Raw genomic sequence first — 12,569 nt, 5'->3', positions numbered from 1 at the left:
AATAATGAACTTTAAAAGAAAGAGTTAAGAATGGAGATGTAAGGACACTTCTTTTACAAACATATGGTTTCTTAGCCATCAGTGAGGCAATAGGTGCTGTATTTATTCCCCAGCATCTAAAAGCCTTTAGGAAGAAGGTGTAAGCAGTCACTCAGTGGGATGTCTGCAGTTTCCCAGGAGGTGAAAGGAGGTGCATCACAGCCCATGCCTGGGTGCTCTCCTGCGCTGGGATAACAGCTGAGAAGGTGTACAGTGCTGGCTGGGTTTTGGGGATGTTTTCTTCTTTCCTTATGATGCAGATACAGTTGGTCCAGGGAAGTATTTTCTTGCATACCTTTTTTTGAAGATACAGGCAGAATCAATAATCCCCTGCCAGGGTATGGAGAATCAGGACACTGAAATGCTGTTGGATTTCCACCCTCCCCAATGCATGTATAGTTTTTATCCATTTACTTGGGCCTTCTCCGTTAGGTTGCACTAAATGGGGAAAGAAAAGTGCTCTTGGCATGTCTCTAGCTTATTTTAGCATACCTATTTTTTCTTCATAAATGAATGCAGAAATGTGACAAAGGAATAAACTGAACATGAAATGAAAGAAAAGAACCCACAATACCCACAAAAACCCAAAGGTTATTGTTATCTTCTAGCTCTTACCTGCTTGTCATTTGGAAAGTTCTGATGAAAATTTTCAAGAGGATTAAATAGGTTAAACAAATTCACACCCCTTCAATATCAAGTATTACAAGAGTCTGTGCATTTCTGTACACAACCAAGTATCAAATTCAAAGCAGAACTTTAGTTCAGGCTGGTCAGTTTGTATTTCTTAAATCCTGCTTCAGTTGGACTGAAGAAACTTTTAAATGTATCCCAAGTAAAGAATTCTGAATTCTGTTCCTGAATCAGAATTTAAAATCAGAAGGAAAAAGCATGTCATTTATCTTAATATAGTAGCTTTTGCATTCCATTTTCCTGAAATGTTAATGCTGACAGCAAAATATATTATAGAAGTTCTTTGATCATTGAGCTATGAATTTGGCAGGTTGCACAAGGCTAAACTCATGACTGGGTTTTTAAGCAGAGGAACATTAACAGAGTCCTCCTGTGTGTTGGCAATTGCTTTTCAAATGAATCTTTTCCAATATCCTCTTTGTTCTGTATTAAAGTGCATCACAATCAGTTGTCCTGTGTCTTAGCAAATGAACCCCAAGCAATATTTTGTGTCCAGTTAGAGAAAAAGTGGGTGCTATGAAGTGCTGGGAAGAGCATCTTGTGAAAATGAGTTTCATGACAGCACTATGCACAGGCTGGAAATAGAAATATGGGCAACTGAAATATCTGCACAATAGAAAATGAAAATAAATTATCGCTGTGAGCTTGCTGGCAGAATCATGATATTTCATGTCTTCAGACTTTGCACTGTTGCAAGTGAAAGGTTTTCACTAGTGACACATAGGCTTAGCCTGTCTTGCCAGAATCCCCATGTCTTACTCTGAGTGAGGTCACTTTGGGCCATTTTTCACATTAAAGAGAGATAGAGATCTCCACGTAGCTCTTAGCAGGACAATGAGGAGGTGGTCAAACTCTAAACACACACCTTACGATGCAAGATAAATTGTTAACTGGGTAATATTGATATAAAAGAAATTTCAATTTTGAAATATAAATGAATGAACATCAGTGGTGTGGAAAGGTGCACACAAGTTGCTTCTGATATAAAAATAAGTAAAATATAATTCTGAAGCTTCCTGTGGCCCAGCTGTGTGCCTGCTACCACAAGACAGATTTTCTTCTGCTTCCCAGAAACTTCAAGGTTTGGTCACTTACTAGAGGGCACCCAAATTACACGGGCTGTAGACTTCCCAGCTCAAGTTTACTTCCTTAGTAACAGCCTAAACTCAATAAGCGAGGCCATCCTTTAAATTCAATGCCAGCCACAGTTCTTACATTTATTTCTCCTGAACCAGCTCTTGTTAGTGGAAATGTGGCCTGGGAATTTTATGTTAAGGTTTATAGCCAGCAGTGTAACTGTGTAGACAGCAGAATTTGTGTGACAGTAAGCATTGTTTACTGTAACAAATGGCTGCAGGATGTCTGTCCCTGGACATTGCAGCATACCTGGCTGACAGCATCTGAGCACAAAAAACAGATCAGATCCAAATTTTGTTCTTTGCATCACTGCCATAAGCAGACTTTTCACAATTGCTTTTCTTATCAGAGAGAATAAACAGTTTCTTAGGTGACTGAGAAATTCTGGGGCACTCACACAGCATTAACCTGTCACTAAATACTTTTTCTTCACTTTTTGTTTCTTACCAAACAAGTCTGTATTTTGTTTGTTTGTTTGAAAACAAAATAAGTAGCAAAAATGAAATGTGCTGCTGAATTGCAGATATACCACAGTATGTTTTGTGTTAGAACTGGACTTTTTTCTTTTCATTCTTTCTCTGACTTGCTAATGATATCACAGTTTCATTTTCAGGTAGACATACTAGGCTTGTGCATATAGTAAATCATTAAACTTGAATGAGGATGTAAAATACTTTTTAAAATTTTTATACTGCATCATTGTTTTATTGAGGAGATTTATTTGTAGAAGTATGAAAGATCTGTGCTTGCAATTATCAGTAAAAACTCATCTTGATTAATGAGCTTTTGATGATATTGATGATTGATGATATGTCTAACAGGTTCCTGCTCTGCCCTAAGTGTTCCTCTCTTACACAGGCTGAGCAAGTCCCTTTATGCAAGCTGTCCTAATAATGTCCTTAAAGGCCCTCCAGCTCTCAGCTAAACCTCCCACTATCTCACTGATATTCAGTTTGAGGAACATGCTTAGCATGGCATCACCAGTATTATTTCACTAGAGTTTTTTATCATGATTACAAGAGGGGCATTAATTTCTCTAGCATATCAGCAAGAGTTATCTTGCTCGGGTGATGAAGACCATAGCAGTTGATAAGCTGAGTTTGTAGCAAGGGAACTACTTAAGGATTTCTGTCATGGGTGCCTGGATTAGTTTGATTTTGTCATCAAATATCAGTGAAATGTTTTGCATGGGATGGCAGCAGATGTTGATTGTTTGTAAGTGATTTGTGCAGAAAATGGATTGACCATTCTACTATATCCATTCCTTGGGGCAAGAGAAATACTGATGTCTCCTGTTTGAGGCTACTGCTACTAAACATGAGTTCAGGCATTGTCGTGTGATTGTAGTGGGAAGTTCAGCCCTGGCAGCATTTACACTGTGAGGAGGAGCCACATTCCTCTTTGTTCATATGCACCACTGAAAAGTGGTCGAGCAAAGCAAGAGAAGTCATTTAGCAAAAGAGAGGGGCAGGCAGGAAAATAATTTATTTATTCAATCTTTTATTGGTGTTTGCTAGTTTTCCTTCTGGACTTGGGTTGTTCAGTGCTCTTGTAAGGTTTAAGTAAAGGTCAGCAACTTGCTCAGACACATGCAGTAATTACATTCCTCTGTTTGCAGTTGTGTTCATTGCATGCAGAGAGATTCTTCAAAGTTCAACCCCCTTTTATCTTTGACTTTAAACCAACACAGGTTTGGCACTGTTGTTCTGTTGGAACAGTTAGATAAAACTAGACCTAATCCATCCCTGAAGGTGCATTGTTACTGCATTAGCACATGAAATGTACTGCAATTAGTTTGCTGACATATGAGGAATATAGAATTTTATGTTTTAGAACACTTCAAAAACTGACGTCCTTCAATTTGCCACTGAAAAGCTTGCTTCCTGAAACCTGTGCCTTTTCTTTCATAATGCAAGTAGGGAGGCTGGTGTCTGTTGGGGTTTGCTTGTTGCTGTCTGTTAGTAATTATTAGAGAAATGCAGAGGCCTTTTGCAAGATACTTCTGTTAAGAAACCAAACAGATTTGTTTTAGTTTTCTTTTCCCTTTTCTGAGAGGCTTTGGGGTGTCAGTTCTTCAATGCTAATGAATAGTTACAGTAGCTGCTGATACTCAGGTGAATGTCTCTTAAAGTGGTAACCCAAGTTTATTTTATCTGATAATAAATATGAGGTTAAAGAAATGAAGTTAGACATGCAGTGTTTAGCATGGACAGCAGTGTTCTTGCCTTTGCAGCATAGAGAGCTTTTATGCCAGCCGTAGTCTTGTTTGGCTCACAGCTCTCTCTGTGTTTTGTTTTTGAATTGTGTGTAAATGCCAAGAGAGTGGCAGGAAGGTCCCAAGCCCACCTGCTTTAGTAGAGCCCTTGCTGTTGATCACAGCAAACTTTGGATCCAGTGCTGACACCAGAAGTTGTCCCTGGCATCCCCAGGCCCATCAACCAGCAGTAAAATGTGACTACGCTTGCGTTCAACCCTGAGAATCGCACACATGGAAAGAGAAAGTAAACCCATATGCAGGCTCCTGTTTTCTTTACTGAAGTTGTTGTCCCTGAATGAAATCAAATCTCTTCTTATGCAAGAATGTTGTGAGGAAGAAAGAATGGAAATTATTTCCTTCTTAGTGGAAACCATCAAAGACTCCATATTTCCAGTAATCTTTATCAGTCTCGTCAGCTTTCACAGAAGAAAACAAGATACTAAACACAAAAACATTATTGTTTTTCATTTAATTCTACATTTTGTGACTGACAATTGTACATTTGGACTTTTTACCCAGCTTTTCTTCTGGAGCAAGCTAGTAAATGTTTTACAAAGCCATATTTGTAGACATTTGGGTTTTGTTTTATTAATTGGGAATCTGTGAAGAGCATCTGTTACTCTGTGTCCACAGCATCATCTCAGCCCCATTTGTTGAACTGATCTGCTGGCTTGAGAACAGCTTTAAAGATGACAGGAAGCAGAGATGGGAGAACAACTGTAATTGGATTTGTAATCCAGAGGATGTCCCTCTGTCTTGCTTTCTGCATGCTCTATCATACAGAATCTAAGGGAGGGGAGAAGATAAAAATGACCTTAATATCCTTTGTAAACTGCTGTGATGAAAAGGGATGTCTGACCCAAGCTACTGCCTGGCAGGAAGTGCTTCCAGCGTTCAGCTGAGCAGGGACTTGGTCTGTGGCTTGCTGGCTCATGGTGGCTGGTTTTGTCTTCTCACCAAGGCAATCCCAGTTGCCCTAGATACTGCTTAAACATCGAGCAAGAGGACCAAGTTTGCTGTGAAGAGCAAAGCATGATTTTCAATAAACTTTCAAAGTTTGAGCAGTGTGCCAGCTCAGCTGCAAGGCAGAAGTTCAAGAAATGTTCTGCACTGGGGCTCAGAGCTGAACAGCAGTAATGCTGCCTGGTGGTAGGCTGCTTCTTTCTTAAATTGTGAACATTTATAACCCTAGTGTTAGCACTGTGGGGCATTTGAGTCAAGTGGAGTCAAATGCCTTCTTCATGCTTGCTCAAACAGCATAATTCAGATAAGGCCAGCATTGCTGTTTGCCCTTGCTCAGATACCACAGGCATGCCTACTGGTATGTACTGCATGTAGTGACCTATTAAAATCAGGGTCAGTGTGTGAGCAGCATCTGAAAGCAGGTATTTGTGCTTTTGAGATTGTGGCAGCTGCAGTTTTGCAATAATCCCTCTGAAGGAAGCCTGTCTGGGGTGTCTGAGACTCATAGCACTTCAGTTCTCAGTGCTGGGGGTTGAAGAGTTGCTCCTGATTGCCCAAGTGGACTTAGTTCCCTTCAGGGCTGGATTGTGAGGTGGATCAGTGATAAGTTTCATATTAAAGAATTTGTTTATTTTATGATGCTATGACTAAAATGTATAGCTGCTAAAATGTATAGCTACAAAGGAGAAGTGTGAGGCAGAAGAAAGCATTTGAGATGAGGCAAGTGCTGTCTGTTCAACAGTTCTGTAAGAAGGCAGCTGAATGAGTATGTGTTGGCAGGCTCCTTTGAGGGCATCTTTCCTCCTCCTTCTGTTTAACAATGGGATTTTCCTGGATTAGAGGAAGGAGCAAACAAAGACCTGGAGCTCTCTCTTCTGTGCTTTCTTGGTTTGAAATCCCACTTTGTTATGAAAAATGTGAGGGACATTTTTCCATTACAGCAGTTACCTCCTTGTTCCATATGATCAGTGCTGAGGAATTTCTTCCTCATGTAGAATTTTAGACTGTTATCAGCACTCTTGACATCTATATTCATATTCCAGAACTGGGTTATTTTTCATGAATGTAATTTATGTGTGTGACCTGAGGATATCCTGAAACCTCATCTCATTTCCTTTGGCTAAAGTAATAACACTTAAAATTCAGTGAAGACTACTTCATGAATGAACCTCTATTCCTTTCTATGTTTTGTTTCAAAGACTATTTCTTTTACAAGACTCTAAAACATAAAAAAAAAAAACCTCTCCATGTAAATAAAATCTCAGTGTAATGCCATTTATCTAATTCAGATTTCTTCTTTGTGCAAAAGCTGTTTTCTCTACCTCCCACTTTCCACCTTCTGAGTGTCTGGAATTTGATGGAGTCAGGGCATTAGAAAAATGTCTTTAACAATAAAAAGTCAATGGCTTGCTTGGATAGAGGTTATTGCAAAGACAATAGGTTATTGCCGAGGCTTGGCACAAGAAGGTTAAAAGATATAAACATATCAGAGAGGAAGCAAGTACCTTGTCAAGGGTAAGCTGGTAAACGTTAGAGGAAAGAAGACTGGATCCTGGAACTATCACCTGGACTAAGGAAACACAAGCTATTATCACAGAAGGTGTTTAAGTTCATTAATTTTCAGAAGAAATTCCTTCACTAACTTACTGGCAAGTGGTAATTTATAGTAATGACTGATTGCAGATGTATTCTTCAGAATCCTGGAAAACACTTGGCCCACTGGAAAAAATACCCTAGCTAATAGTTTTAGCATGTTACACTCTCCCTTTAGAAATGCAGAATTCCAAAGGACTAGGACCTGTGTTATTCACAGCTATCCAAAAAAGGAATCCAGGCAAAATAATGGCCTCAGAATTGGTTGTTGCTGGGAAGAAGGACTTAGGGAACAGCACGGTCAGCCCCACAGATATGTGTGCAGAGGGAGTGCTCACAGCCAGCCAGGAAGCTGTGGAGGGAAGGAGCAGGAGACAGATACATTCTACTGCTCTCTGATTGCTGGGTCATGCAGTTTTCTTCCTTTCCTTGAAAGGACAGAAAAAATTGTAAAAAAAAAAAAAAATGGAGAAAGATAATTAAAAGCATAAAATGAGTTTGGCATGAGGATAGAATAAGTAGAAAAGCATTCTTCACTTCTAAAAGAGATGTTAGAAGGTAGAGAAGATAAAGGTCTATAAAATTGCTGAGAAGGTGGAAAAGGTGACCAGAGAGTGATTTTTCACTGTTTCTCACAGAAGAGAATCTGTTGGAGTCAAAGGAAATTATCAGGCAGCAAAGATATAGTTTGTTTACATGACAAACAGATGAGTTGTGAAACTGATTGCCACTGAACATCATAGAGATCAAATGGGATCCGGAATTTACACAAGACAGATCTCTCAAAGCTTATTTTAAAAAAAGAAGGATTGGGTACACTTCTGGCTGTGGAATTTTCTAAGGTATAATGTCAACATCTGCTCCATTTTGTATCATGGCCCCAAACATCTGGAAATTGATAAAAAAAAAAAAAATGGCAAGGCTAGGTGAACCCACAATGATCTAGCTAGATCTGGCCCACCATGTCTTTTCTGCATTCTGATATACACATTGGTTATAATATTCCAAAATATGTTGTTATTGCTTTTGTTGGTTTTGGCTGCGTGTAGACAGATTTCTTTGGAAGGCTTCAGGTCTGTCCTGTCATGGGACTGAGCTCCCAAGGGACAAACTTTGGATCTCACTATGCATAACAAACACTCAGAGAAGAACCAGTGCTCTGGCATGAGTCCTCAATTCCCTCCCCACAGTAAATTGCTGATGGCTTTCACAAGGTAAAATAGATCAGATATACAGATATATATTCCTCAGAGGAAATCAGTGTTAGAGGACATTGAGTAAATGCCTATGAGTTAAAGCTATTCAGAATGCTTTAATTTGTTCATTCCTTTACTCCCAGTGAAAGACAGGCCAGCAGCTAGCTGTGGATGAGGACTCCTATGTGCAGTCCTGGGCAGCCATGCTCCAGGCTGAACATACTGTCTGCTCTGCCCATGTGTCAGATAGCCAAACAGCATGGACACACAGCTGCCTGCAGAGATCCTCCAGGCAGAACTCCTGCTTCTGCTCCAGAAATGCCTGAAATCCAGAACAAACAAGCTGGGCCAGGGATGCTGAAGAGAGAAAAAGGGTTCAAAGTATTCTTAATCTTGTTTGTCTTCCATTTAGTTCATGACAATAAAAAGTGGCTGTACTGTGCCACCAGGATACAAGAGAAACTACCTTGGTCAGTGTGGTGATTCTGAAAGTTTACTAATCTGCTCTGTGCCTTGGAGTAGGTGGGAGCTGTGCTCAGTTGTTGATATAATTGAGTCATTTAAAGTTTTCTTCCCTTCAGCCAGAGAGTTTGTGGCTGGGATTCTGATTTTGGACTGTCATGTCAATCTGATTACCATTTTGATTACACCTTTTCTACTCTCATGATGTCTGTTGTTCCAGTTCATAGCCTTGTATTCAATCAAGATACAGGGATGGGAAATCAGGCAGATGTGTTCTGCAGCCTTTTCATTTGACTACATAATGGTCTCTAAGAATTCAAATAAGACTGTCTCTGCAGTACTTATCAGTTTGACGCTGTTTGTGGATGAAGTGTCTGGGCAGGCAGAGCTTACAGAGATCACCCTGCTTGCACCAAGATAGCTGATAAGGACCCAGAAAACCAGGAGATTTACTTCCAAGTGTCTGTTAAGCTATGGCAAAAGTTGCCATTTTTCTATCTGGATTATTTAAATATCTTCTAAAAACTTGCTTTTAAAGCTTCATTCTTCTCCATTTGTATTATTTTCTTCTTTAACATTTGCTAATATCTACTCTATGCCTGTGATTTCAATCCTACCCCCTCCCCACCAAACTGGCAGCCAGCTGTAAAACAGTAATGTAATGACTGCCTTTTCTACAGTTTATGCTAGAAAAAGTTCTTGATAAAGGAGTTGTTATGTTGGATTCACTGTGTTAGCTGTGGAGCACAGCGATACTGCAGTAGTTCCCAGTGGAGGCTGCTCACTCTCTGGGCCTGCACTCCCGGGAGTGTTGTTACACAAGGTTTTAACCTCCACCTGGGAGTAATAACTTCTTTTTCAAACAACCTTATGCAGTGGGTTGAATGTGTGCAGGACCTGCATCTACTGTGCTGCCTCTTTGGAGCCCTGTCTCTCCAGGTAACCATCTCTTTTTTGTTTTTGTTCTGCCAGGGATATCTATGCCCATTCCAGTCATTGGTTTGCAGGATGACTCCAGGGTATTCATAAATGGGACTTGCGTCCTCAACGATGAGAACTTCGTCCTCATTGGATCCTTCATGGCATTCTTCATCCCTCTCATCATCATGGTGATCACGTATTGCCTGACCGTCCAGGTGCTGCAGAGACAGGCAACAGTGTTCATGTGTGGAGAGGTGCCCAAGCAGAGGAGAAGCAGTGTGAACTGCCTCAAGAAAGAAAACAACACAGAGAACATTTCAATGCTTCACAATCATGAGGGGGCATCTCACTTGAACTCTCCTGTGAATAAGGAGGCAGTGCTTTTTCGGAAAGGAACCATGCAGTCCATCAACAATGAACGAAGAGCCTCCAAGGTCCTGGGCATCGTTTTCTTTTTGTTCCTCATCATGTGGTGCCCATTTTTCATCACTAATGTCATGTCTGTCCTTTGCAAGGAAGCCTGCGATAAAGACCTCTTGAGTGAACTCCTCGATGTGTTTGTTTGGGTGGGGTATGTTTGCTCTGGGATTAATCCCCTTGTATACACGCTTTTCAATAAAACATACCGCAGGGCTTTTTCCAATTATATCCGCTGCCAATACAAGACCAGTAAAAAATCAGCACTGCGACAGAATCAGTGTCTGAATGTTGCTTCAACAGCTTTATATGGGAAGGATCTGACTTTAACTAGTTATCGAAATGGCAATGAACTCAACAGCATGGAACTAGATGAAGCTGAGGAGGGCCTTGTAATGCAACCAGGGACTTCAGAGCTCTCCATAAACAGCTGTAATGTTGTAAGTGAAAGAGTGAGCTGTGTGTAAAGGTGGCTCACACAGCCTTTTGCTGCAGTATATCTGTAGCCAAAATATATTGTATAAAAATGTACGTGTTGGTCAAAGGACAATGTATATATTGCATTCTGAACAAAGCTTCTTTTTTTTAAGAAAAAAAAAAAGTTGTCTTTCCAGTCCAGTACTTAAAATCATATATATTAATATACTGCAGTGAAGTTTAAGGTTCTATATTTACTGTTAATACTAGATCAGAACTATTAGTTACTTTGCATATGTCATGGACAAAATGTTTGAATTCTTCTTCCAGTGCATGAACAAAAATGCTGAATATTTATCTCAGGTGGCATTTGCTGGAGTCCAGAATGGCACGTTTATAGTTATATATCAAATACATGCTATTAGACTTGGTCAGTATAACTTTCTTTTTCAAGTTGACAGTAAATATATACTTTAAATCCTCACCTCTACTTGTGCCGTGTAAAGACTGTACAGAAACCTGGCAGAGAGATATGACAAAAGCATAGCAGCTGTGTATGCAGCTGGCCAGATACATCCTGTTAAGGGTAGTGGCTCACTGCCATACTGGGGCAATTTTGCACTTCTATGGACATCTTTTAAATGTTGACTTCCTCTCCAGTCCTGCTGCATTCTTTCTGTTCACTAGGAGGCTTCTGCTCCCATAAGAAAGGTGGGGAATGCAGTTCTGGTGTGGCTTGGTGGTCCTGACTGGGATCGCTTGTACTCTTGGAAAAGAAGCATGAGAAACAGAGCCAACCCCCGTTATCTGCTTTAACCATTTTACAAATGGAGATCCTCAGATTTATAAAAAGCCCTCCATTGTTCTTATAAATCACCTGTTATGGGATGGGGGAAGTGGTGCTCAGCGTGGATGGCACTGCCTTCAGAGTTTGCTTGGATGATCAGAGTCTGGTTCACCTGGAGAGGAGTGCTCTGTCTTTGTAAGGGCTCATCTTTTCTATCCCCTCATCTCTTTAGTCATTAGCTCATTTTGCATTTGCTTTTATTTTTCAAAACCCAGGGATCTTCAGTATTGATGATAAAATCTAGTTTAGGGTATAGGGCAGAAGCTGCTGTGCTTGTGGCACAGGTTGGGGTCAGGCTGTGAGGTTCAGGATACAGCCCCCAGGGGCTGCTCAGGAGAGAAGCATAAATGAAGGATCGCTACATTTTTCTCCTGTCTCATGAGGTGATGGGCAGAGCTGGAAAGAGTATGTGACTGGAATTGTTTGCTGGTGGTGTCGTTCAAAAACTATGACCAGGGACAGGAAGGAAGCAGACATGGAATTATGACCTGGAGCAAGTCTACATGGAAGATTAATCTGGATTAATTTTTCAAATTGATTTATGCCATTTCACTCCCAAAGTAAATTATATTATATCATATTAAAGCCACTTATATCTTAATGAAAACATCGACATCAAGATTTAATGCAGTTTAACTAATCTGCTTTTAATTCACACCGTAAGTAATTTGAATTAATTTTCTTCTGTGTTCCTGTGTAGACAAACCCTCAAAGGCACCATGTCTTCCTGGCACAGTGCCTCTGGGGTGATGCCTCTCATGCAATTTCCCTTATGTAGAGTACTGTCTAATGCCAGATCTAACCCATAATGTTTTTATATCTTCATTAACTAATACACAAATGCTGCAGTCATCCATCTAACACGGATGCATTTAGTACCACTAACAGCCTCTGGCTATGAAAATCCTCAGAAGAGGAAAGCTTACATTAGGCATGGATAAGTTGTATTTTACTAATACAAACTGCTTGTACTCTAAGCTTGCTGTGTTCATCCCACCAAAATTCACTTGTAGGGGAAAGAGAAAAATTTGAAAGTGCATTAGTGCAATGTTGTGCTGTTGTTTTGCTGTGTACAGCAAAAATCTTGCTAAGAGGCCACTACTGAAACACATCTTATGGGTTGCATCTGCTACTGGGCTGCTTCCAGCTTGAAACAGTGAAGCTGCTGATCCTCTCTTCTCTTTCATTCCCTCCTGTGCAAAATCTATAGTACTTCCATGCAGGTAGGCGAGGTATCCTTAGGGAGCATAGCATACTGCTTGCAGAAGGCAGCAGAGATGGACTGCGTACCAGTCTGCTGGCAGTTTCAGTGGCTTGAATGCTTGGGAATCTACCTGCCTGTCCAAAAAGGTCTGCTTACCAGCAGGAAAAGGACTAGCCAGAAACACAAACTTGTGCCTTCAGTGACTGCCCTTTACTCTGTGTCAAATTTGAATATCTCAAGCAGTAGAGAAAAATCAGAAAGATCACATTGCTTTTGTAGTTCTTCCCCCCTCCCCTCCCTTGGGTGAATTCATAGCACATCTTTTACAAACACATATATGTCTGGGTGTGTATGTATATATGTGTGTGTGTACATATATATATATAAGCCAACCACAGACTTTGAAAGCATTTAGCAATAAGTTGA

At 40.4% G+C, this 12,569-nt stretch overlaps 1 protein-coding gene across 18 annotated transcripts in view; it reads left to right on the top strand.

Moving 5' to 3' along the window:
• The window catches only part of HTR2C (5-hydroxytryptamine receptor 2C), a 223,107-nt gene extending 212,532 nt beyond the window's left edge, over positions 1-10,575 (top strand). For all 18 annotated transcript variants that reach the window (XM_084534460.1, XM_084534470.1, XM_084534455.1 and 15 more), the window contains one exon: positions 9,310-10,575. In XM_084534460.1, coding sequence (XP_084390586.1) covers positions 9,310-10,142 — 833 coding nt within the window. In that variant the 3' untranslated portion in view covers positions 10,143-10,575. The remainder of the gene's footprint in view (positions 1-9,309) is intronic.
• The last annotated feature ends 1,994 nt before the right edge of the window (positions 10,576-12,569 follow it).

The sequence above is a fragment of the Aythya ferina genome (assembly GCF_964211825.1).
Source record: "Aythya ferina genome assembly, chromosome: 13".
Classification (NCBI taxonomy): domain Eukaryota; kingdom Metazoa; phylum Chordata; class Aves; order Anseriformes; family Anatidae; genus Aythya; species Aythya ferina.
This window is presented reverse-complemented; position numbering and strand designations above follow the sequence as displayed.